Source organism: Salvelinus alpinus, chromosome 7, assembly GCF_045679555.1.
Source record: "Salvelinus alpinus chromosome 7, SLU_Salpinus.1, whole genome shotgun sequence".
Taxonomy (NCBI): domain Eukaryota; kingdom Metazoa; phylum Chordata; class Actinopteri; order Salmoniformes; family Salmonidae; genus Salvelinus; species Salvelinus alpinus.
This window is the reverse complement of record NC_092092.1, coordinates 34674567-34698425: the sequence shown is the minus strand read 5'-3', so window position 1 is coordinate 34698425 and position 23859 is coordinate 34674567. Positions and strand designations below refer to the sequence as shown.

The 23859-nt window shown below is 44.2% G+C and overlaps 1 protein-coding gene across 2 annotated transcripts; it reads left to right on the top strand.

Annotated features, from left to right (window-relative positions):
- Positions 1-1121: 1121 nt before the first annotated feature.
- LOC139580885 (F-box only protein 11-like) lies at positions 1122-17582 on the top strand. 2 transcript variants are annotated; one of them, XM_071410008.1, is made up of 20 exons: positions 1122-1517; positions 2866-3020; positions 3257-3338; positions 3452-3596; positions 3803-3932; positions 4006-4089; positions 4181-4313; positions 4419-4525; positions 4636-4747; positions 8351-8457; positions 8578-8715; positions 9266-9483; positions 12064-12244; positions 12327-12449; positions 12592-12677; positions 12781-13112; positions 13220-13327; positions 15853-15961; positions 16052-16150; positions 16309-17582. In XM_071410008.1, the coding sequence occupies exons 1-20, from the start codon at positions 1430-1432 to the stop codon at positions 16436-16438; spliced, it is 2667 nt and encodes an 888-aa protein (XP_071266109.1). In that variant the 5' UTR covers positions 1122-1429; the 3' UTR covers positions 16439-17582. The 2 variants fall into 2 exon arrangements, with proteins under 2 accessions (XP_071266109.1, XP_071266107.1); XM_071410006.1 differs by having other exon boundaries at positions 1210-1517; positions 2863-3020.
- The last annotated feature ends 6277 nt before the right edge of the window (positions 17583-23859 follow it).

The window sequence follows — 23859 nt, the reverse complement described above, 5'->3', positions numbered from 1 at the left end:
CCTTATCAAATATCTTGGTTGTAAAATAGTTGCTATTGAGCTGAATATTGAGAGTTGAGAAATAAAACCTATAGAATGCTTGCCTGTTTTGCATGTTATTTTGGCATTAATACATGTCACATATCAGTTTGCAAATGTAAAAAAAAAAAAGAATTGCGTTAGTAAAGTCTCCATACAAACATTGTCTCTTTTTTGCTTTCTTGAGTAAGGCAGCTCCAAAATGCAGGTGTTTCAGCCTAGCTCAGTGCTTTCAGTTGATGGTGGGGCAGACAGCAGAAAATATGTGTGTAAGGGTTGGTAATGTTCTCTAGTTGCGCTGTGATTGGCTTAGTGTTCTGTCACTCATGTGGACACTATATCACTGCCAAATCTAAGGGTGGAGCTCAAAAATTCAAGCCATAGAGTTACATTAGAAGTGCCCATCCAAGAAGGCTCCAGGTCATTGGCCACAGATAAAATGACGTCAAACCACATTATATCGTTTTTTTATATATAATTTTTGATTTTTCACCCCCAATTTCGTGGTATCCAATTGGTAGTAGTTACAGTCTTGTCTCATCGTTGCAACTCCCGTACGGACTTGGGAGAGGCGAAGGTCGAGAGCCATGCGTCCTCTGAAACACAACCCAACCAAGGCGCACTGCTTCTTGACACAATGCCCATCCAACCCGGAAGCCAGCCGCACCAATGTGTCAGAGGAAACACAGTACACCTGGCCACCATGTCAGCGTGCACTGCACCCGGCCCGCCACAGGAGTCGCTAGTGATAAGACAAGGATATCCCTGCCGGCCAAACCCTCCCTAACCCGGACGACGCTGGGCCAATTGTGCACCGCCTCCATGGGTCTCCCGGTCGCGACAGAGCCTGGACTCAAACCCAGAATCTCTAGTGGCACAGCTTGCACTGCGATGCAGTGCCTTAGACCACTGGGAGGCTTATCTACAGTAGCTTTGATTGGACTCTGTCATGTCAACATCATACTTTCAAAATCTTAGCTAGCAGTCATCATCATGAATCAAATTGACAATTTACTGGCAAATACTTTTTAATCCTTGTCATATGAAGACAAATAATGAAGAGAAATTATAAACATGAAATACCTCGGACCCCACTTTGAGAACCCATGCTCAAAAGGACCTGTCTATTATTGGCCACAGGAGGTCGCTGTAAGCTCAGGACTAGTGGCAGACATCCTCCGACTGTCCCTGTGTGAGTTAATGGCTCCTCCTGCTTGATATAGAGACAGAGCTGGTAGAGAGCTGTGCAGGAGGGAGCAGTCCGAAAAACATAAACTACACCTCGGGTAGATAGCTAGCGCGGTGGGTGGTTTGAGAGACCGGCGCACGGGGTTGTAGTCGAGGCCTGGTGTTAAAGCGCAAAGTGGACGTTCGAGGAAAGCGTTTTGTATTTTAACAACCGACTCCCCAAATGAACTCCGTCAGAGCCACCAACCGGAGACCCAGGCGAGTCTCAAGGCCGCGCCCGGTGCAGCCCGACCAGAACGAGGGCGACCGAGGTGAGAGGGACCACGGTCAGAGTACTGTAGGGACTGTAGTCGTGTCAGGGCGGCAAGGTTCCACTGTGACCCCAACCTCAGCTGTCTGAGTGTTATTTAGGAAAAGCCGAAGCTTGTAGCTTTTTGGCCCAGGCCAGGCCGCGCTTTGTTTGGCTTGAGTGTCTGTGGCTACCAGTGGGGCTAGGGGTAACGACGTTAGTGAGTGCTTTGCCTGTGTAGCTAACGTTACCTCGTTAACTAGTCAGCTAGTAAGGTGACTAGCCAAAGAACTAGCCCACACTACGCAACCATAACGACGACCATGGCGGACCCACAGTGACCACATTTATATATATTTGTTCTGACTTTGCCAGGACGTGTCATCATGGTCATGGCAATAACGTTACAAGCTCACTAAGGTTAGCTATTAGCTGTAACGCTTCGGACGAAATTAATCTGCGTTGCGTTTTTGGACTGCCATTTTGGGGTGTGCTAGCCAGTTGCCATCCTCCAACTAAGTTAGTTAACCTTACTAGCCAACTGATATGAATATATCATCTGCAATTTAGACAGGTTCATTTTCTTGCTAACGTTAAGCAGTCGGCAGCTAACGGTAGATAACTGCGTGGATCACATTCATCGGCTACCGTTAGTTATTTAATTTACCTAACTAGCTAGTTAGCGAACTACTAGTTAAGCCAGCTAAAAAATTGTGTCTGACTGATTGCTAACGTTCGCTGGCTAGCTGTATGTTTGTTTACACGACGGATTTACGAGCTAGTTAGCTACGTAACTAACGTTAGTTGCGTTTTGACTCTGGTTGCCCGCGGTAAAAATCTGCGGCCAGGTTACCGGCAGGTCAACTGTTCGGGGCTGTGACTTTTAGTATCAGTGTGACGGGGCAGAGGCCGGTGTCCAGCTAGAGAAGGGAAGGGTATTGTAGAGCTCTGTCGGGTGGCAGGGACACATCTGTGGCTGTCAATCACCAACCTTTGTCTGTCAGCCACACACACAGCCCTGCAATACAACAGCCAGTCCCTGTCATTATATGCAGTCAATCAAACACAACTATGACACCCCAGTCTGTGAATGTCCTGAAAGCGTTTTGAAAAAAGGCGAACTAGAATGCCAGTGATCAGCTGTCATTATTAACCTGTGTTCTGTAATCAGTCTGTACTCCCCTACCAACTGCAGTACAGTAGATATATGTGTGGGTGGATGGTGTTTAAATGTCATCTGCATGACGGTGTTTGTCTAACTGCTGAGAGAGGATGCTGCCAGTCAGTTGAACTGTGCTGAAAGATAAGACGTTTCTTTGTGCTGTATCTGTCAGACTGTGTTCTGACTGCGTCCTCTGTGTGTCCAGCAGATGAGGAGGCTCCAGCTGCAGCAGCGGAGGCGGCTGTGGAGGAGTCCGGGCCTGCAGCTGGGAACAGCCCCTACCAGCTCAGACGCAAGTCTCTATTGCCCAAGAGAACAGCCTCCAGTACTGCAGTGGCCTGTCCCAGCAAGACTGCAATGGAGGTCAGAGAGAGAGAGAGAGAGAGCACCTTTCTGTGCTTGTTCACTTTCCTTAATTGGTTTAAAAGGAAAGGACTGGTTTTTGAAACGTGGTGTAAACTCCCACTAGCACCAGTGTATATTTCAGGAGAAAGGTAGACAGTGTAGTTGAGTGAGACAGAATGTTTAAGTGTGTGTCTCAGTCATGTCACTGGGGGAGGTAGCAGTGTGTGTTGCTGATGTGTGTTATTCTGACACAGGGAGCATCCACCTCAACAACAGAACCCTTTGGCCACCGAGCCAAACGGGCCAGAGTCTCCGGCAAAAGCCACGACCCGCCAGGTAACAATGTGTGTCTAGGTGTACAAGTCACGGATGTGACGTGTCTGCATGGCTCTTTCTACATCTGTTATGCATCATCTATTAATGCTAAGTGAAACTCTGCATGTGTGTAGCGGCTCCAGCAGAGCAGTACCTGCAGCAGAAGCTTCCAGATGAGGTGGTTCTGAAGATCTTCACATACCTCCTGGAGCAGGACCTCTGTCAAACTGCCTGCGTCTGCAAACGCTTCAGCCAGCTAGCCAACGACCCTATACTCTGGTACACACAGACACACTTCTGTGATCCTATACTGAAGGAACACAAACATGCATAACCTAACCTATATTTTCTGTCCCGTTATAGTTAACTGACATGTCACCAGAAGAAATCCGGTCACTATCGACCACTACTGGTCCATACTGTTACTTCATGCAAAACCTTTTACGCCCGGGGGGTTGACATTTGCCCTCTCTCTGTGTGTCCAGGAAGCGTCTGTACATGGAGGTGTTTGAGTACACACGTCCCATGATGCACCCTGAGCCAGGAAAGTTCTACCAGGTCAGCCCTGAGGAACACGACCACCCCAACCCCTGGAAGGACAGCTTCCAACAACTGGTGGGTAAAGTGTGTGTAGTTAGATAAGCGTTGTGTTCATGTTATTTTAACATAGTTTTTTTTTTTTTTTCAGTATAAAGGAGCCCATGTGAAGCCAGGCTTTGCTGAACATTTCTACAGCAACCCTGGGAGGTACAAAGGCAGGGAGAATATGCTGGTAAGACACGTGCGCGCACACACTCATGGTCCATTGAAAATACAGCTCAAATTTTGCTTGATTTTACGTAACCGTGTTTCTGTGTTTCCAGTACTATGACACAATAGAGGATGCATTAGGAGGGGTGCAGGAGGCTCATTTTGAAGGGCTGATCTTCGTGCACTCTGGGATCTACACTGACGAGTGGATCTACATCGAGTCCCCCATCACCATGATCGGAGCAGGTACTGTGTGTGGTCTGTCTGTGCATGTGTCTTGCTCTTTCTAGTCTGTGTATGTATGCTCTACTACTTATGGTAGAAACAGACTTTCTTTTTGTGTGTATGTAGCTCCGGGTAAGGTGTCTGATAAGGTGGTAATTGAGAACACCAGAGACTCAACGTTTGTCTTCATGGAAGGATCAGAGGACGCCTACGTGGGATACATAACTATTAGGGTACGCTGCAAACACAGACCCAGCTCTCACACACTAACGCACACGCACTATTGTGTAGACCCCATTACACACACACACCTCCCCTCTAACCTCCTGTGTTTCCTATTCAGTTTAACCCAGATGATAAGTCGGCTCAGCACCACAATGCCCACCACTGTCTGGAGATCACTGTCAACTGTTCTCCCAACATAGACCACTGTATCATCAGATCTACCTGCACAGGTAATGCAAACACAGTCTGCAGTTGGGCGTGTTTGTTTCTCCTGTGAATAATGTAGTTCAGGGTTCCCTTTTTATTTATTTATACACTACCGGTCAAAAGTTTTAGAACACCTACTCATTCAAGGGTTTTGTCTTTATTAATTCTGCATTGTGGAATAATAGTGAAGACATCAACTATGAAATAACACATGGAATCATGTAGTAACCAAAAAAGTGTTAAACAAATCAAAATATATTTTATATTTGAGATTCTTCAAATAGCCACCCTTTGCGTTGATGACAGCTTTGCACAGTCTTGGCATTCTCTCAACCAGCTTCATGGGGTAGTCACCTGGAATGCATTTCAATTGACAGGTGTGCCTAATTAAGTTAATTTGTGGAATTTAGTTTTTTCTTAATGCGTTTGAGCCAATTAGTTGTGTTGTGACATGGTAGGGGTGGTATACAGAAGATAGCCCTATTTGGTAAAAAGACCCAAGTCCATATTATAGCGAGAACAGCTCAAATAAGCAAAGAGAAACAACAGTCCATCATTACTTTAAGACATGAAGGTCAGTCAATATGGAACATTTCAAGAACTTTAAAAGTTTCTTCAAGTGCACTCGCAAAAACCATCAAGCGCTATGATGACACTGGCTCTCATGAGGACCGCCACAGGAATGGAATACCCAGAGTAACCTCTGCTGCAGAGGATATGTTCATTTGAGTTACCAGCTTCAGAAATTGCAGCCCAAATAAATGCTTCACAGAGTTCAAGTAACAGACACATCTCAACATCAACTGTTCAGAGGAGACTGTGAATCAGGCCTTTGTGGTTGAATTGCTGCAAAGAAACCCCTACTAAAGGACACCAGTAAGAAGAGACTTGCTTGGGCCAAGAAACACAAGCAATGGACATTTGTCCTTTGGTTTGGAGTTCAAATTGGAGGTTTTTGGTTCCAACTGCCGTGTCTTTGTGAGACGCGGTGTGGGTGAACGGATGATCTCCGCATTTGTGCTTCCCACCGTAAAGCATGGAGGTGGGGGTGCTTTGCTGGTGACACTGTCAGTGATTTATTTAGAAGGCACACTTAACCAGTATGGCTACCATAGCATTCTGCAGCCATCCCATCTGGTTTGCGTTTAGTGGGACTATCCTTTGTTTTTCAACAGGACAACGAGCAATCACAACTCCAGGCTGTGTAAAGGCTATTTGACCAAGAAGGAGAGTGATGGAATGCTGCATCAGATGACCTGGCCTCCACAACCCCCCGACCTCAACCAAATTGAGATGGTTTGGGATGAGTCAGACCACAGAGTGAAGGAAAAGCAGCCAACAAGTGCTCAGCATACAGTTGAAGTCGGAAGTTTACATAGACTCAGGTTGGAGTCATTAAAACTCGTTTTTCAACCACTCCACAAATTTCTTGTTAACTATGGTTTTGGCAAGTTGGTTAGGACATCTACTTTGTGCGTGACACAAGTAATTTTTCCAACAATTGTTTACAGACAGATTATTTCACTTATAATTCACTATCACAATTCCAGTGGGTCAGAAGTTTACATACACTAATTTGACTGTGCCTTTAAACAGCTTGGAAAATTCCAGAAAATGAAGTCATGGCTTTAGAAGCTTCTGATAGGCTAATTGACATAATTTGAGTCAATTGGAGGTGTACCTATGGATGTATTTCAAGGCCTACCTTCAAACTCAGTGCCTCTTTGCTTGACATGGGAAAATCAAAAGAAATCAGCCAAGACCTCAGGGAAAAGCCTCCTCAGGCTAGACCTCCACAAGTCTGGTTCATCCTTGGGAGAAATTTCCTCACGCCTGAAGGTACCACGTTCATCTGTATAAACAATAGTACGCAAGTATAAATGGGACCACACAGCCGTCATACCGCTCAGGAAGGAGACGCGTTCTGTCTCCTAGAGATGAATGTACTTTGGTGAGAAAAGTGCAAATCAATCCCAGAACAACAGCAAAGGACCTTGTGAAGATGCTGGAGGAAACGGGTACAAAAGTATCTATATCCACAGTAAAACAAGTCCTATATTGACCTAACCTGAAAGGCCGCTCAGCAAGGAAGAAGCCACTGCTCCAAAACCGGCATAAAAAACCCAGACTACGGTCTGCAACTGCACATGGGGACAAAGATCGTACTTTTTAGAGAAATGTCCTCTGGTCTGATGAAACAAAAATAGAACTGTTTGCCATAATGACCATCGTTATGTTTGGAGGAAAAAGGGGGAGGCTTGCGAGCCGAAGGACACCATCTCAACCGTGAAGCACGGGGGTGGCAGAATCATGTTGTGGGGGTGCTTTGCTGCAGGAGGCACTGGTGCACTTCACAAAATAGATGGCATCATGAGCAAAGAAAATTGTGGATATATTGAAGCAACATCTCAAAACATCAGTCAGGAAGTTAAAGCTTGGACCCAAATGGGTCTTCCAAATGGACAATGACCCCAAGCATATTTCCAAAGTTGTGGCAAAATGGCTTAAGGAGAACAATGTCAAGGTATAGGAGTGGCCATCACAACGCCCTGACCTCAATCCCATAGAAATTTTGTGGGCAAAACAACTGAAAAAGCGTGTGCGAGCAAGGAGGCCTACAAACCTGACTGTTACACCAGCTCTGTCAGAAGGAATGGGCCAAAATTCACCCAACTTATTGTGGGAAGCTTGTGGAAGGCTACCAGAAATGTTTGACCCAAGTTAAACAATTTAAAGGCAATGCTACCAAATACTAATTGAGTGTATGTAAACTTCTGACCCACTGGGAATGTGATGAAAGAAATGAAAGCTAAAATATATAATTCTCTCTACTATTATTCTGACATTTCCCATTCTTAAAATAAGGTGGTGATCCTAACTGACTTAAGACAGAGAATTTTTACTAAGATTAAATGTCAGGAACTGTGAAAAATTTAGTTTAAATGTATTTGGCTAAGGTGTATGTAAACTTCTGACTTCAACTATGTGGGAACTCCTTCAAGACTGTTGGAAAAGCATACCAGGTGAAGCTGGTTGAGAGAATGCCAAGAGTGTGCAACGCTGTCATCAAGGTGGCTACTTTGAAGAATCTCAAATATAAAATATTTTTTGATTTGTTTAACACTTTTTTGGTTACTACTTGATTCCATATGTGTTATTTCATAGTTCTGATGTCTTCAATATGATTATAAAATGTAGAAATTGGTAAAAATAAAGAAAAAGCCTTGAATGAGTAGGTTATTCTAAAACTTTTGACCGGTAGTGTGTATATCAACAATAAAGAATAAAAAAACACTTTTCTGGACATAAGACTTATTAACACACAACCAAATCAGCTCCAAGTGATTTTAATTTTTGGTATCTATTCTAAAATATTCCCACGCTTAATAGTGAGATATGGGATTGTATATAAATGTAATCGAGGTTTGAAATTGTTTTAGTCAAATATATCTGTTTGGGCTTATTGCGAGCAATTTGCAGTCTACAAATTTATTTGTAATTATTTTCTGTCCTCCTGACCAGCTACTCAAGAAGAATTAGGCCTGTGCCTGAATCTAGTTGATGATCCCTGATGTAGGTTGTCTCCAGTGGGGCATGTTGGGTAATGTAGTTTGTCCCTATTCTAGTTGGCTCGGCTGTCTGTGTGAGCGGCCAGGGGGCGTGTCCTAGCATCAAACACTGCAACATCAGCGACTGTGAGAACGTTGGACTTTACATCACCGACCATGCGCAGGTAAATGCACACTTCATCACCGACCATCCACACACATCACTATCCACACTTAAACACCCTCTCTGACTGTGTATTCCTGCATGGTATCTATGACAATAATGATGTGATAATGTATTACAGGGTATCTATGAGGATAATGAGATCAGTAATAATGCATTGGCGGGAATCTGGGTAAAAAACCACGGCAACCCCATCATCAGACGAAACCACATCCACCACGGCCGAGATGTAGGAGTCTTCACCTTCGACCATGGAATGGTATCTCACTTTGACCTTTAACGTCAAACCTCTTACAACTGATTTCCACTAGTTTCCACAGCCACGGTCAAAATTGGCTATATCGTAAAAATGTATGAAAGCAAAAATTGGCTTTTTGATCTTAAAGGAAAAATTCACCCAAAAATTTCTTGGTATTTGTTTCATTAGTCAATTGCAAAACACAGCATTATGATGCAAAATGCATCATATGGGCAATATTTCTGTATTTTGAAAGTAACATCTTAAACTTGATTGCTGACATGCAAAACATTTTGGGACTATATCAAAAATGGACTAATGAAACAAAGGGCAAAATATAGTTTTTGGGTGGCGTTTTCCTTTAAGGTTAGGCGTAAGGTTAGCTGTGTGGTTAAGGTTAGGTTTAAAATACAATTTTAAGATGCATTTCAGAAAAATGCATGGTTTATGACTTTGTAACTGTGGAAGCTAGTGACAGCCTTTACCTCACACCCATCATTTTGGAGGTCTTTACAGTTGTGCTGTACATGGCAATAATGATAGTATCGCTCTCTCTCTCCTTCTCCCCCAGGGTTATTTTGAGAGTTGTAACATCCACCGGAATCGTATAGCAGGCTTTGAAGTGAAGGCGTATGCTAACCCTACAGTGGTTCGCTGTGAGATCCACCATGGCCAAACAGGGGGCATCTATGTGCATGAGAAAGGACGGGGACAGTTCATAGAAAACAAGATCTATGCCAACAACTTCGCCGGAGTCTGGATTACCTCCAACAGTGACCCTACGATACGGTACGCACACAATCAGTGGTGTAGAGTACTTAAGTAAAAATCCTTTAAAGTACTGAAGTAGTTTTTGGGGGGTACTTTACTATTTATATTTTTGACAACTTAATTTTTCTCTACATTCCTAAACAAAATAATGTACTTTTTACTCCATACATTTTCACTGATACCCAAAAGTTTATTACATTTCAAATGCTTAGCAAAAATGGTCAAATTCACCCACTTATCAAGAGAACATCCCTGGTCCTAATTTTTTGTATTGCTTTCAAATAGGCACATTCTTCTCCTCTCCCCTGCAACTCGTCCCCAGGTCCTTAGTGTACAAGAGAAAGTATTGCATTATGTTTTCTGTCAGTATACATGGTAAAATAATGGTTTATAAACAATTCTAAGGGGGCCCTATAAAACCCCAATTCTGTTGTATATTTTCCGAAAATATGTTTCCTCTGTTTTATTTTACCTGGTTTTAGATTAGTTTTTTTACTCTCAAAATTACAATTGTTCAGAAAGAAAGAACAACATTTTATGTTCTGAGTTCATGTCAATGATTAAATCACATCAGAAGACTTACGTTTTTTTCCAGACCCCCATAAATATCAAATAGATTTGAGTGTAATTCCCCTTTAATTCCACATCTGTCCCTTATTAATTGCGCATCTAGCGAGTGAGGAATGTACCATCTGTGAAGGTTCTGTACTGCTGCCCCTGATTGTATGCAAAGTTAGCAAATAATATACACAGATTATATAAACTCAGCAACAACAAAAAAGAAGCGTCCTCTCACTGTCAACTGCGTTTATTTTCAGCAAACTTAACATGTATGAATATAACAAGATTCAACAACTGAGACATAAACTGAACAAGTTCCACAGACATGTGACTAACAGGTATGGAATGTGTCCCTGAACGAAGGGGGAGTCAAAAGTAACAGTCAGTATCTGGTGTGGCCACCAGCTGCATTAAAACTTCTTGTGGCTGCATCCCGCTACCGGGATCGATATGACAACAGCCAGTGAAAGTGCAGGGTGCCAAATTCAAACAACAGAAATCTCATAATTAAAATTCCTCAAACATACATGTGTTTTATATCATTTTATAGGTAATCTTGTTGTTAATCCCACCAAAGTGTCCGATTTTCAAATATGCTTTTCAGCGAAAGCACTACAAACCATTATGTTAGGTCACCACAAAACCACAATAAGCACAGCCATTTTTCCAGCGAAAGATGGCAGTCAGAAAAGCAGAAATAGAGATAAAAATAATCACTAACCTTTGATTATCTTCATCAGATGACACTCATAGGACTTCATGTTACACAATACATGCATGTTTGATAAAGTTCATATTTATAACAAAAAATCTGAGTTTACATTGGTGCGTTACATTCACTAGTTCCAAAAACATCAAGTGATTTTGCATAGCCACATCGTTTCAACAGAAATACTCATCATAAATGTAGATGATAATACAAGTTATACACGTGGAATTATAGATATACCTCTCCTTAATGCAACCGCTGTGTCAGATTTCAAAAAAACTTCACGGAAAAAGCAAATCATGCAATAATCTGAGACGGAGCTCAGAACAATAGCCAAATTAGCCGCCATGTTGGGGTCAACAGAAACCAGAAAATACATGATAAATGTTTCCTTACCTTTGATGAACTTCATCAGAATGCAGTCCTAGAAATCCCAGGTCCACAATAAATGCTTGATTTGTTCGATAATGTCCGTTATTTATGTCCAATTAGCTACTTTGTGTCTTAGGTGTCTCACAGTACTGACGTTGCAATTTATTGCCCTGGCCACATCTGCAGTCCTCATGCCTCCTTGCAGCATGCCTAAGGCACGTTCACGCAGATGAGCAGGGACCCTGGGCATCTTTCTTTTTGTGTTTTTCAGAGTCAGTAGAAAGGCCTCTTTTTAGTGTTCTAAATTTTCATAACTGTGACCTTAATTGCCTACCGTCTGTAAGCTGTTAGTGTCTTAACGACCGTTCCACAGGTCCATGTTCATTAATTGTTTATGGTTCATTGAACAAGCATGGGAAACAGTGTTTAAACCCTTTCCAATTAATATCAGAAGTTATTTGGATTTTTACGAATGATCTTTGAAAGACAGGGTCCTGAAGAATGGACGTTTCTTTTTTTGCTGAGTTTACTTCTGCCAGGTAGGTCTACTTTGCAGTTAACATTTTAATTGAGAGGGTTTTGGGGATAGTATTTGTCATCAACTGGCTACACACGGAGTGATAGAGCAATGTGCACACCACACAGACTGGCAATTAATTGGCAGATGTTAGGTTTAGCATTTTAATACAAATGTGGCTAACCAGGGGTGGGATAATGTCAATGTTGCGTTGATTAGATAGTAGCTGGGAGCTTGCAGTGTCTAGTACTTGTAAGATTTGTTTGACAGTTTGCAGTCGAACACTTAAATTGCATGTACTTTCAGAATTATTTGGCGAGGTACTCGTAGGTGGCCTGCAAGCTACTGGTAGTTTGCGATCGACCTGTTGGAGACCCCTACAATAACCTCTCTCAGTATTATGGGCTGTTTGTTGACGTTCCGTTCTGTTATTCTCCAGGGGCAATGCAATCTTTAACGGTAACCAAGGGGGCGTGTACATATTTGGCGATGGGCGTGGCCTGATCGAGGGGAATGATATCCATGGCAACGCTCTGGCGGGAATCCAGATCAGAACCAATAGCTGCCCAATTGTACGCCACAACAAGATCCACGACGGACAGCATGGCGGCATCTACGTGGTAAAGACACACATACTGTTTAGGTTTTTTCAGTCCTATAGATGTTGATTTAAACAATCTAATTGTGTGTGTGTGTTTGCAGCATGAGAAGGGCCAGGGTGTGATAGAGGAGAACGAGGTGTACAGCAACACACTGGCAGGCGTCTGGGTGACCACCGGCAGCACACCTGTCCTCCGCAGGAACCGCATCCACAGCGGCAAACAGGTAAAACACACTCCACATTATCTGTTACCGTTGTTTCAAAAAAAAAATTGAATGATGTTTCTGTGAGAATTGGAGGCCTGTCTCATTGTGTCTAGATGATATATTCTGTAAGAAGTCAGATTTAACCCTCTTTCTCCCTCAGGTAGGGGTGTATTTCTATGACAACGGTCATGGGGTGTTGGAAGACAACGACATCTACAATCACATGTACTCTGGCGTTCAGATACGGTACGTCTTGCCTCTTCAGTCAAATGCAGAACACACAGTGGTTATGATAACGTTTGACTAACGTTCGATGAAGGCTTCACTAATATTGTTGGTTGTTTTATAGAACTGGCAGCAACCCCAAGATCCGACGCAACAAGATCTGGGGAGGACAGAACGGAGGCATTCTGGTCTACAACTCGGGTCTGGGTTTCATCGAGGACAATGAGATCTTCGACAACGCCATGGCGGGCGTGTGGATTAAGACGGACAGCAACCCCACGCTGCGACGCAACAAGATCCACGACGGGAGAGACGGGGGCATCTGTATCTTTAACGGAGGGAGAGGTCTTCTGGAGGAGAACGATATCTTCAGGAACGCCCAGGCAGGAGTTCTGATCAGCACCAACAGCCACCCGGTCCTCCGCAAGAACCGTATCTTTGACGGCTTTGCTGCAGGTCAGCTGCCCATGTGTACACATTTACACTAACATGCTGTACTGACTGGTCAATACTGTTACCTACTCATCCACCACCTGTGTTGATAATGTAATTTCCTGTCTCAGGTATCGAGATAACCAACCATGCCACGGCGACTCTGGAGGGAAACCAGATCTTCAACAACCGTTTCGGTGGCCTGTTCCTTGCCTCGGGGGTCAACGTCACCATGAAAGGTAGCTAGTGCTACTGTAGCGCTAAGGGTCAGAGTATGTGAGTGGAGTTGGAACGATTGGAAATCCCGCTCTTCGCTCATGGATGTTAGCTCCTTGCTTTAGCTACTGTCATGCACACCGCTCCGGCGCTCCACGTCCTTTCCAAACGCCCAGCTGAATACTGCTTCGCGCTCACAGGAAAGAAAACTGCCGCTCCAAATTCGCTCCATTCATTAAAATCACAATTTAACCAACACACATTTATTTCTGTGACTACCCGAATGAACATAAAGGTGAATGAAAGAGGCACATATCATTTCAAATAGGCTACATGTAATAGTAAACACTCTAAATAGGTCAGGAGCCAGACAGGGAGCCTAAGCCGAAAATGAATTATTTAGGCTATATTATTTCAAGGCAATAGCCTACAAATTAATATATTGTAAATAATTTGCGAGTGCGACACAATAGGCTGGTAGGAACAAAGCGCTCAGCATTTAAACGTTTTGTTGTATTAAATCATTTAGTCTATACATTGCACATATAGGCTGTGACTAACTTAGAATAAAGGAAAAATGCCCTTGAATTTATTTTTTAGAAACAGTCTGTGGCTTCTGGCTAATCTAGACAATGTGTCAAGAAGCGATGGTGCCTGGAGAGCCAGCCAGCAGTAGAGAATATCCTCTCCACACTTGCAGAGCCACTGGGGATGCTAAACATCCTTTTGGCCATCCTTGACAGGCTGGGCAGAGTTGTTTATCTGATCAGGCCTCCCGAGTGGCACAGCATTGCATTGCTTGAGGTGTCACTACAGACCCGGGTTCGATCCCGGGCTGTGTAGCAGCCGCGACACCCATGAGGCGGTGCACAATTGACCCAGCACCGTCCGGGTTAGGGCATCGTTTTGCCGAACCTGGATGTCCTTGACCCATCGCGCTCTAGCGACTCCTGTGGTGGGCCCGGGCGCATGTACTTTGACACTGTTGCCAGGTGTATGGTATTTCCTCCGACACATTTGTGCGGCTGGCTTCCGGGTTAAGTGAGCAGTGTGGCTTGGCAGGTTTGTGTTTTTGAGAGCACATGGCTCTCGAGCCTCTCCCGAGTCTGTACTGGAGTTGCAGCGATTGGACAAGACTGTAACTACCAATTGAATACCACAAAAATGGGGTAAAAAGTAACACACAAAAAATGTCCTGATCGAAACGGAAACCTCCTTGAATCAATTATGGGCTAGTATAGACAATACAACAAAAATGAACGAAACGTTTATGAGATCGGATTTTTAGTTTGCTACAATGACACACTTAGTTATCTACCTACCTCGTTCCTTTCTTTTAGCAAGTGCAAGTAGTAAATACACCATCATGCTTTCGGAATATTTGTCTTTTCAGATTCCACTATGATTCTTTAGTTGTGGACACGACATCACCACACTCCCTCCCTTGATCTTGGTCCTCATCTTTATAAGTCACCTTGATTCAGCACCTGTGTGTTTTATCAGTTTCTTTATGAAAATATTTAGTGAACACCATGACAGTAGCTAAAGCAAGGGTCTATTAGCAGCACACAAGTAGACTACAAATGCATGCTGGGCCGAGTATGCCCTGAGCTCGTGAAGTGAGCGCTATTGGAGCGGGCAAGAAGGCTGGCACTCCAGTCAAATTGGGATCGCTCCACTCCAGCTCCCATCCGCTCACATACTCTAAGGGCTAAAAACACTGCTGTATTGCGTTATTGGACATTAGCTATCGCCGCTGACAGGCTAGGCTAATGTAATGTAGCACTTGGGCTAATGCTAATAGTATTTCAGTCTGTCAGTTCTTGAAATAGACCAGTGGTAGTCACTAATATTCCTGAAGGAGCCACTTTTGTGAAACAACCTAAATATCCTACCCTTTGGAGAAGGGGGGGATGGGGGGTGGTCACGAATTCAAACATGATATCAAATGGATTCACACATGATATTTAAGATACATGGACCATCAAGCTATTTCAATCTCTATTGTAGGACACTTGGGTATCAGAAACAAATGTGTAAAATACATTTGAGGAATCTTTTGAATATGGCCTTATTTCCATTATCTTAAAAGTTATGGCACAAGATATGTTAAACCAGGTAATGGAAAAAAGTATAGGCTTTAATCAATTAATTTCCTCAGTCATTCTGTGCAGATTCATCACTCTCCCTTCTAATGAGTCCTACACTGATTGTGTGTGTCATAGAGGGAAACACAAGACGCGTACGTGTTCCTGAGAGTCTTGGCTTTCAGGAATGGGGTCATATTCGCTAATAGCTCCAACTGTTGAAAAGCTTTAACCACATTCGTATTACCACAACGTTTGGCCCAGTTGCTAATAGTGGATATCGAAGGTTACTTACGTAACCACAGTTCTATGAACTAAATCAGTGGCACATTCAGCTGACTGAGGAAAACAACTTGCGCAACACATTCATTCAGATTGTTGCCGAGAGACGCGCAATGACTGGCTTGCTTAGACTATATGAAATAGGTTCTTGGTCAGAGCAGTCTCTTCCTCTCTTCCAGATAATAAGATATTGAATAATCAGGATGCCATAGAGAAAGCTGTGAGCAGAGGACAGTGTCTCTACAAGATCTCCAGCTACACCTCCTACCCCATGCACGACTTCTACAGGTACACACACAACTAGCCAATGCATGACTTTTAGTTAGTTACACAGCGGTTACGCCAGTGCTGATTTTTCTTTTACCTATGTGTGTCAAGGTGTCACACCTGCAATACGACAGACAGGAACGCCATCTGTGTGAACTGCATCAAGAAGTGTCACCAAGGACACGACGTGGAGTTTATACGGCACGATAGGTGAGTAGCGCACACCAACCATTTAATACTGACCCTATTTGTGGCTTGTCATTACTGTGTCTTGACTATAGAATTGTTTCTAGAATACCAGGCTGACCACTCAATTATATATTTTCCTTGTTTTGTCCTGTATTCCACGTTAACCCTCGTCTCTGTAGGTTTTTCTGTGACTGTGGAGCGGGAACTCTTTCCAACCCCTGTACGCTGGCTGGAGAACCAACACATGACACAGACACACTCTACGACTCCGCTCCGCCCATAGAGTCCAACACGCTGCAGCACAACTGAACACACACACCCAGACTACATAAACACACACCCTATAGTCTACACACATACCACACTCCGTCATACACCACTCGCAAACACAGAACTGTGGCCATAAGGAGGCAGAATAGGGTGTTCTCAGCTGTGACGGTTATAGAGGAACCCTGAAGCTCAGACACTGCTGCACTGGGGAGGGGGGGGTCTCTTCTAGAGGGAGCTATGGGGCTGGTCTGGATTTGTCTGGTCTACTGTGATGAGAAATTGACTCTGAACGGCCACATGAGATTCTCACCGTTGCATCTCTGGACACCAAATGGACAGGTAGAGTGAGCAGGATATGGCTGCTCTGTTGGAGAGTGGCCAATGAGAGACTTCCTTTGCCTGTGGCCCTTCACCTCTCTGCGGTCCTGGAAATCAAACTTCCTCCCCAGACAGGAAGAGGATTATATTTAGCCCCGCCCACTGAGAAAGACACTTCTGGTCCCAAGGCATTGTAGTCCTTGTGGCAACTGTTACTAAGCAGCGGATGGCTGATACATGTACAGCTCACGGGAGAGAGACTTTGACCGAGCACTTCAGCTTTTATATTATTTTAATGCTTTCTCATGTAGTTTTGTATTTTCAAGCAAAAATCTTACTGTATTTGAATGTCTTTATATATTATGTTAATTATTATTTTTGTTAGCCCCAGGCTTGCTGCAGTAGCTCTTCATGTCCCAGTGGATCAGTTCTTTCTGTGAAAGAGAATCGCGGTTAACACTAATGAAGACCCTCTCCAGGTTATAGATATATATATATAGGACCGGTGGAACAAGGTAGGTATGGCTGGCTGTTGTGCATCTGTGTGGATTGTTTTGTGGGTGCATGTGTATGGTTGTGTTCATATGCAGCCACTGGAGAGGGTCAGATATGAGGTATCGGGACATGAGTTATTCTGCGGTCCCCCTCCCACCCGCTCCCCTCCCTGTGTATTGTGGTGACTGGCTCTACAGGCAGCCTGGATTGTAAGCATGTGTACCATAACATCTAGACTTAATATATTGTGAAGTATTAAAAACCATTATGTAGATGCTAGTATGAATTCAAAAAGGGTTTTAATTTCCTAGAAAGAAAAAAAAAATAAAGGAAACTGGTCATTTGTAAGAAAATAAAACTATTAGATCAGTGTTGTGTGTCTGATTAACCTCTACAGTTGTTGCTAATGTGACTAGAATGACTTAACAGCCAACATATGGACAGAAAGTTTATATTCTTGTTACTCTAACTACACTGTCCAATTTACAGTGTAAAAAATACCATGCTATCGTGTGATACACCTCGCTCTGATTTGTCATCCTGATGGTCCCAGAGATGAAATGTAGGAACTGGGTTCTACAGTTTGAATCCCAGCTGTCTCCCCGCCTGGCCAGTGTTTTCTATGGGGAAGCTAATTATCCAGGATGTGTGTAAACTTAGTTATTACTATAGCACCAATTTAGCACATTTGGGCAAACTCCTGGCAGACTTGATACAACAGTCTGAGACTTTGCACACACTGCTGGCAAAAAGCTAAATTACACCTATCTAGATATGACCTTTCTCTTGCATTTCAAAGATGGAACAAAAAAAAATGATGTTTTTTCATTTGTGTGATCTTTTACCAGATGTGTTATACTCTCCTACATTCATTTCCACAAACTTCAATGTTTCCTTTGAAATGGTATCAATAATATGCATATCCTTGCTTCATGCAGTTATACCCATATGCCATTTTAGGCAGAAATTGGAAAAGGATTCTGCATCATTTTTAGCCAGTAGTTCTGAAAGTTGTGCTTAAGACAACCGTGGTACCTGGAAATTGTTCTGACAGGTGCTTTCATAAAATATTCAGACCCCTAAACTTTTTCCACATTGTGACGTTAGCCTTAATTGCAAATTTTATACAAAATAAACACATTATTTACATAAGTATTCAGATGCGATGAGACTTGAAATTGAGCTCCGGTGAATCTTGTTTCCATAACTTCATTGGACATGGGGAAAGGCATAGTCTATAATGGCCCACAGTTGACAGTGCATGTCAGAGCAAAAACCAAAGGAATTGTCTGTAGAGCTCCGAGACAGGATTGTGTTGAGGCACAGATCTGGGGAAGGGTACCAAAACATTTCTGCAGCATTGAAGGTCCCCAAGAACAGTGGCCTCATCATTCTTAAACGGAAGAAGTTTGGAAACACCAAGACTTCCTAGAGCTGGCCGCCCAGCCAAACTGAGCAACCGGGGGAGAAGGGCCTTGGTCAGGGAGGTGACCAAGAACTTGATGGTCACTGACAGAGCTCCTCTGTGGAGATGGAAGGTACTCCTATGCAGCACTCCACCACTCAGGCCTTTATGGTAGAGTGGCCAGACATGCCACTTAGTAAAAGGCACCTAAAGGACTCTGACCATGAGAAACAAGATTCTCTTGTCTAACGAAACCAAGAATGAACTATTTGGCCTGAATGCCAAGAGTCACAGTCTGGAGTTAACCTGGCACCATCCCTACGGTAAAGCATTGTGGCAGAATCATGCTGTGGGGATATTTTTCAGCGGCAGGGACTGGGAGACTAGTCAGGATCGAGGGAAAGATGAACGGAGTAATCCTTGATAGAAGCCTGCTCCAGAGCGCTCAGAACCTCAGACTGGGGCAAAGGTTCACCTTCCAACAGGACAAAAACCCTCAGCACTCAGCCAAGACAACGCAAGAGTGGCTTCGGGACGAGTGACCCAGGCAGAGCCCGGATTTGAACCCGATCATACATCTCTGGAGCGACATGAAAATAGCTGTGCAGCGAAGCTCCCCATCCAACCTGACAGCTTGAAGATCTGCAGAGAAGAATGGGAGAAACTCCCCAAATACAGGTGCCAAGCGTGTAGCGTCATACCCAAGAAGACTTGAGGCTGTAATTGCTGCCAAAGGTTCTTCAACAATGTACTGAGTTAAGGGTCTGAATACTTTTGTAATATTTCTGGGGTTTTTTCATTGTCATTATGGGGTATTGTGTGTAGATTGAGGGGAATAATCAATTTAAGAATAAGACTAATGTAACAAAATGTGGAAAGTCTAGGTGTCTGAATAGTTTCAGAATGCTCTGCTGTGGGTGCATCTTGCTAGCAGGCTGATCCTCATGGGTGGAACTCTAATCGCTAGGAGCTGGCCCATGTGGTGGAAAATGGCACACCACAGCTTCCAGAAAAACAATTTCTAGTTTGAAAGCAACTGAGAACTAATTCTGCTCATAGATTACACATCAAAATCAAATGTTATTGGTCACATACACTTGGTTAGTGAAATCCTTGCTTCTTCTAGTTCCTACAGTGCAATAATATCTAACAATTCCACAACTACCTAATATACACATCTAAAGGGGTGAATGAGAATATGGCCGAGCAGCATAAACAAGGTGCAATAGATGGTATAAAATACAGTAATGTAAGATACGGTGACATTATTTAAAGTGGCATTGTTTTAAATTAATAATGGATCACTAGCGAAAGTGTCCAGTGATTGGGTCTCAATGTAGGCAGCAGCCTCTCAGAGTTAGCGATTGCCGTTTAGCAGTCTGATGGCCTTGAGATAGCGACTGAAGTACAGCTTCTCGGTCCTAGCTCTGATGCACCTGGACTGACCTCGCCTTCTGGATGATGGCAGTGGCTCGGGTGGTTGTTGTCCTTGATTATCTTTTTGGCCTTCCTGTGACATTGGGTGCTGTAGGTGTCATGGAGGGCAGGTCGTTTGCCCCCGGTGATGCGTTGTGCAGACCGCACCACCCTCTGGAGAGCCTTGCGGTTGAGGGCAGTGCAGTTGCCGTACCAGGCTGTGATACAGTCCGACAGGATGCTCTCGATTTGTGCATCTGTAAAAGTTTGTCAAGGTTTTAGATGACGAGCCACATTTCTTCAGCCTCCTGCTGTTGCGGCTTCACCACACTGTCTGTGTGGGTGGAACATTTCAGTACGTCTGTGTACGCCCAGGAACTTTCCTCCACCTCCACTGCTGTCCCTTCGATGTGGATAGAGAGGTCTGCTGTTTCCTGAAGTCCACGATCAACTCCTTTGTTTTGTTGACGTTGTGTGTGTGAGGTTATTTTTCTGATACCACACTCCGAGGCCCCTCACCACCTCCCTATAGGCTGTCTCGTCGTTGGCGATCAAGCCCACTACTGTTGTGTCATCTGCAAACTTGATGATTGAGTTGGAGGCGTGCATGGCCACGCAGTCGTGGGTGAACAGGGAGTACAGGAGAGGGCTGAGCACACACCCTTGTGGAGTCCCAGTGTTGAAGGTCAGCGAAGATGTTTCCTACCTTCACCACCTCGGGACGGCCCGTCAGAAAGTCCATGGCCCAGTGGCACAGGGCGGAGATGAGCTTGGGAGGGTACTATAGTGTTGAATGCTGAGCTGTAGTCAATAAACAACATTCTTACATTAGGTATTATTTTTGTCCAGATGGGATAGGGCAGTGTGATGGCGTCATCTGTGAACCTGTTGGGGCGGTATGCAAACTGAAGTGGGCCTAGGGTGGGTGGTAAGGTGGCGGTGATATGATCCTTGACTAGCCTCTCAAAGCACTTCATGATGACAGAGGTGAGTGCTACGGGGCGGTAGTCAGTTCAGTCCTTTGCCTTCTTGGGTACAGGAACAACAGTAGCCATTTTGAAGCATGTGGGGACAACAGACTGGGATAGGGAGCGACTGAATATGTCCGTAAACACACCAGCCAGCTGGTCTGTGCATGCTCTGAGGACACGGCTAGGGATGCCGTCTGGGCCAGCAGCCTTGCGAGGGTCAACACTTAAATGTCTTACTCACGCCAGCCACGGAGAACTAGGGAGGGGGGCGCAGTCTTGGTTAGTGAGCCGCGACAGTGGCAATGTATTATCCTCAAAGTGGGCAGAAGGTGTTTAGTTTGTCTGGAAGGGTGACGTCGGTGTCTGACGTGGCTGATTTTTCTTTTTGTAGTCCATGATTTCCTGTAGACCCTGCCGCATACGTCTCGTGTCTGAGCCGTTGAATTACGACTCCACCTTGTCCCTGTACCGGTACTTCGCTTGTTTGATTGCCTTGCGGAGGGAATAGCTACACTGTTTCAATTCAGCCATATTTCCAGACCTCTTTCCATGGATAAATGCAGTGGATCACTCTTTCAGTTTTGTGCGAATGCCGCCATCCATCCACAGTTTCTGATTAGGGTAGGTTTTAATCGTCACAGTGGGTACAACATCTCCAACGTACTCACTGAGTCAGTCGTTTTCGGTTAATGTTCTGAGGCTGACCGGAACATATATAAAACAATCTTGAAGCGTGGCTTCCGATTGGCCAGATCAGGGTTGTATGGTTCTTGTCACTGGTACATCCTGTTGGAGTTTGCCTATAAGATGGCGTCGGATTTGCCGAGGGGAGGGTTTTGTATGCATCGCGGAGGTTAGAGTAGCAGCGGTCAAGTATTAGCCCTGCGTGTCGTGCAATCAATATGCTAATAGAATTTAGGTAGCCTTGTTCTCATTTGCTTTCTGAAAATCCCCAGCTACAATAAAAGCAGCCTCCGGATATATATAGTCGTGGCCAAATGTTTTGAGAATGACAAAATATTAATTTTCACAAAGTCTGCTGCCTCAGTTTGTATGATGGCAATTTGCATATACTCCAGAATGTTATGAAGAGTGATCAGATGAATTGTAAAGTCCCTCTTTGCGATGCAAATGAACTGAATCCCAAAATAACATTTCCACTGCATTTCAGCCCTGCCACAAAAGGACCAGCTGACATCATGTAAGTGATTCTCTCGTTAACACAGGTGTGAGTGTTGACGAGGACATGGCTGGAGATCATCTCATGCTGATTGAATTCGAATAACAGACTGGAAGCTTCAAAAGGAGGGTGGTGCTTGGAATCATTGTTCTTCCTCTTGTCAAACATGGTTACCTGCAAGGAAACACGTGCCGTCATCATTGCTTTGCACAAAAAGGGCTTCACAGGCAAGGATATTGCTGCCAGTAAGATTGCACCTAAATCAACCATTTATCAGAACTTCAAGGAGAGCGGTTCAATTGTTGTGAAGAAGGCTTCAGGGTGCCCAAGAAAGTCCAACAAGCGCCAGGACCGTCTCCTAAAGTTGATTGAGCTGCGGGATTGAGGCACCACCAGTACAGAGCTTACTCAGGAATGGCAGCAGGCAGGTGTGAGTGCATCTGCATGCACAGTGAGGCGAAGACTTTTGGAGGATGGCCTGGTGTCAAGAAGGGCAGCAAAGAAGCCACTTCTCTCCAGGAAAAACATCAGGGACAGACTGATATTCTGCAAAAGGTACAGCGATTGGACTGCGGTAAAGTCATTTTCTCTGAATCCCCTTTCCGATTGTTTGGGGCATCAGGAAAAAAGCTTGTCCGGAGAAGAAAAGGTGAGCGCTACCATCAGTCCTGTGTCATACCAACAGTAAAGCATCCTGAGACCATTCATGTGTGGGGTTGCTTCTCAGCCAAGGGAGTGGGCTCACTCACAATTTAGCCTAAGAACAAACCACACAGCCATGAATAAAGAATGGTACCAACACATTCTCCAATAGAAACTTATTCCAACCATCCAGGAACAGTTTGGTGATGAACAATGCCTTTTCCAGCATGATGGAGCACCTTGCCATAAGGCAAAAGTGATAACTAAGTGGCTCGGGGAACAAAACATCGATATTTTGGGTCCATGGCCTGGAAACTCCCCAGACCTTAATCCCATTGAGAACTTGTGGTCAATCCTCAAGAGGCAGGTGGACAAACAAAAACCCACAAATTCTGACAAACTCCAAGCATTGATTATGCAAGAACGGGCTGCCATCATGTGGCCCAGAAGTTAATTGACAGCATGCCACGGCAGATTGCAGAGGTCTTGAAAAAGAGTCAACACTGCAAATATTGACTCTTTGAATCAACTACATGTAATTGTCAATAAAAGCCTTTGACGCTTGTAATTATACTTCAGTATTCCATAGTAACATCTGACAAAAATATCTAAAGACACTGAGGCAGCAGACTTTGTGAAAATTCATATGTGTCATTCTCAAAACTTTTGTCCACAACTGTAGTTTCCAGTTTACATAGAGTCCAGTCTTGGTAGGTAAAACGGCCGGCATTTGATTGTAAGGAATTCTAGGTCGGGTGAGCAGAAGGACTTGAGTTCCTGTATGTTATGATTACACCACGAGTTGTTAATCATCAAGCATACACCCCACTCTTCCTCTTCCCAGAGAGATGCATGGAGAAGCCCGGTGGCTGAACCGATTCCGACAACATATCCCGAGAGAGCCAAGACAACCATGGCTTGAATTGTCTACCTTGTCAAGAGACTGGACATGGGCGAGTAGTGTACTCGGGAGCGGTGGGCACGTCTACGGAGCCTGACCAGGAGGCCGCTCCGTCTGCCCCTTCTGCGGCTC

Bases quoted from the DNA above. Each gene is read 5' to 3' on its own strand.
- LOC139580885 (XM_071410006.1), top strand. From the start codon at position 1,430: ATGAACTCCGTCAGAGCCACCAACCGGAGACCCAGGCGAGTCTCAAGG. The intron at 3,597-3,802 runs GTACACACAGAC...CTGTGTGTCCAG, and splicing joins GCCAACGACCCTATACTCTG to GAAGCGTCTGTACATGGAGG. The intron at 9,484-12,063 runs GTACGCACACAA...GTTATTCTCCAG, and splicing joins AACAGTGACCCTACGATACG to GGGCAATGCAATCTTTAACG.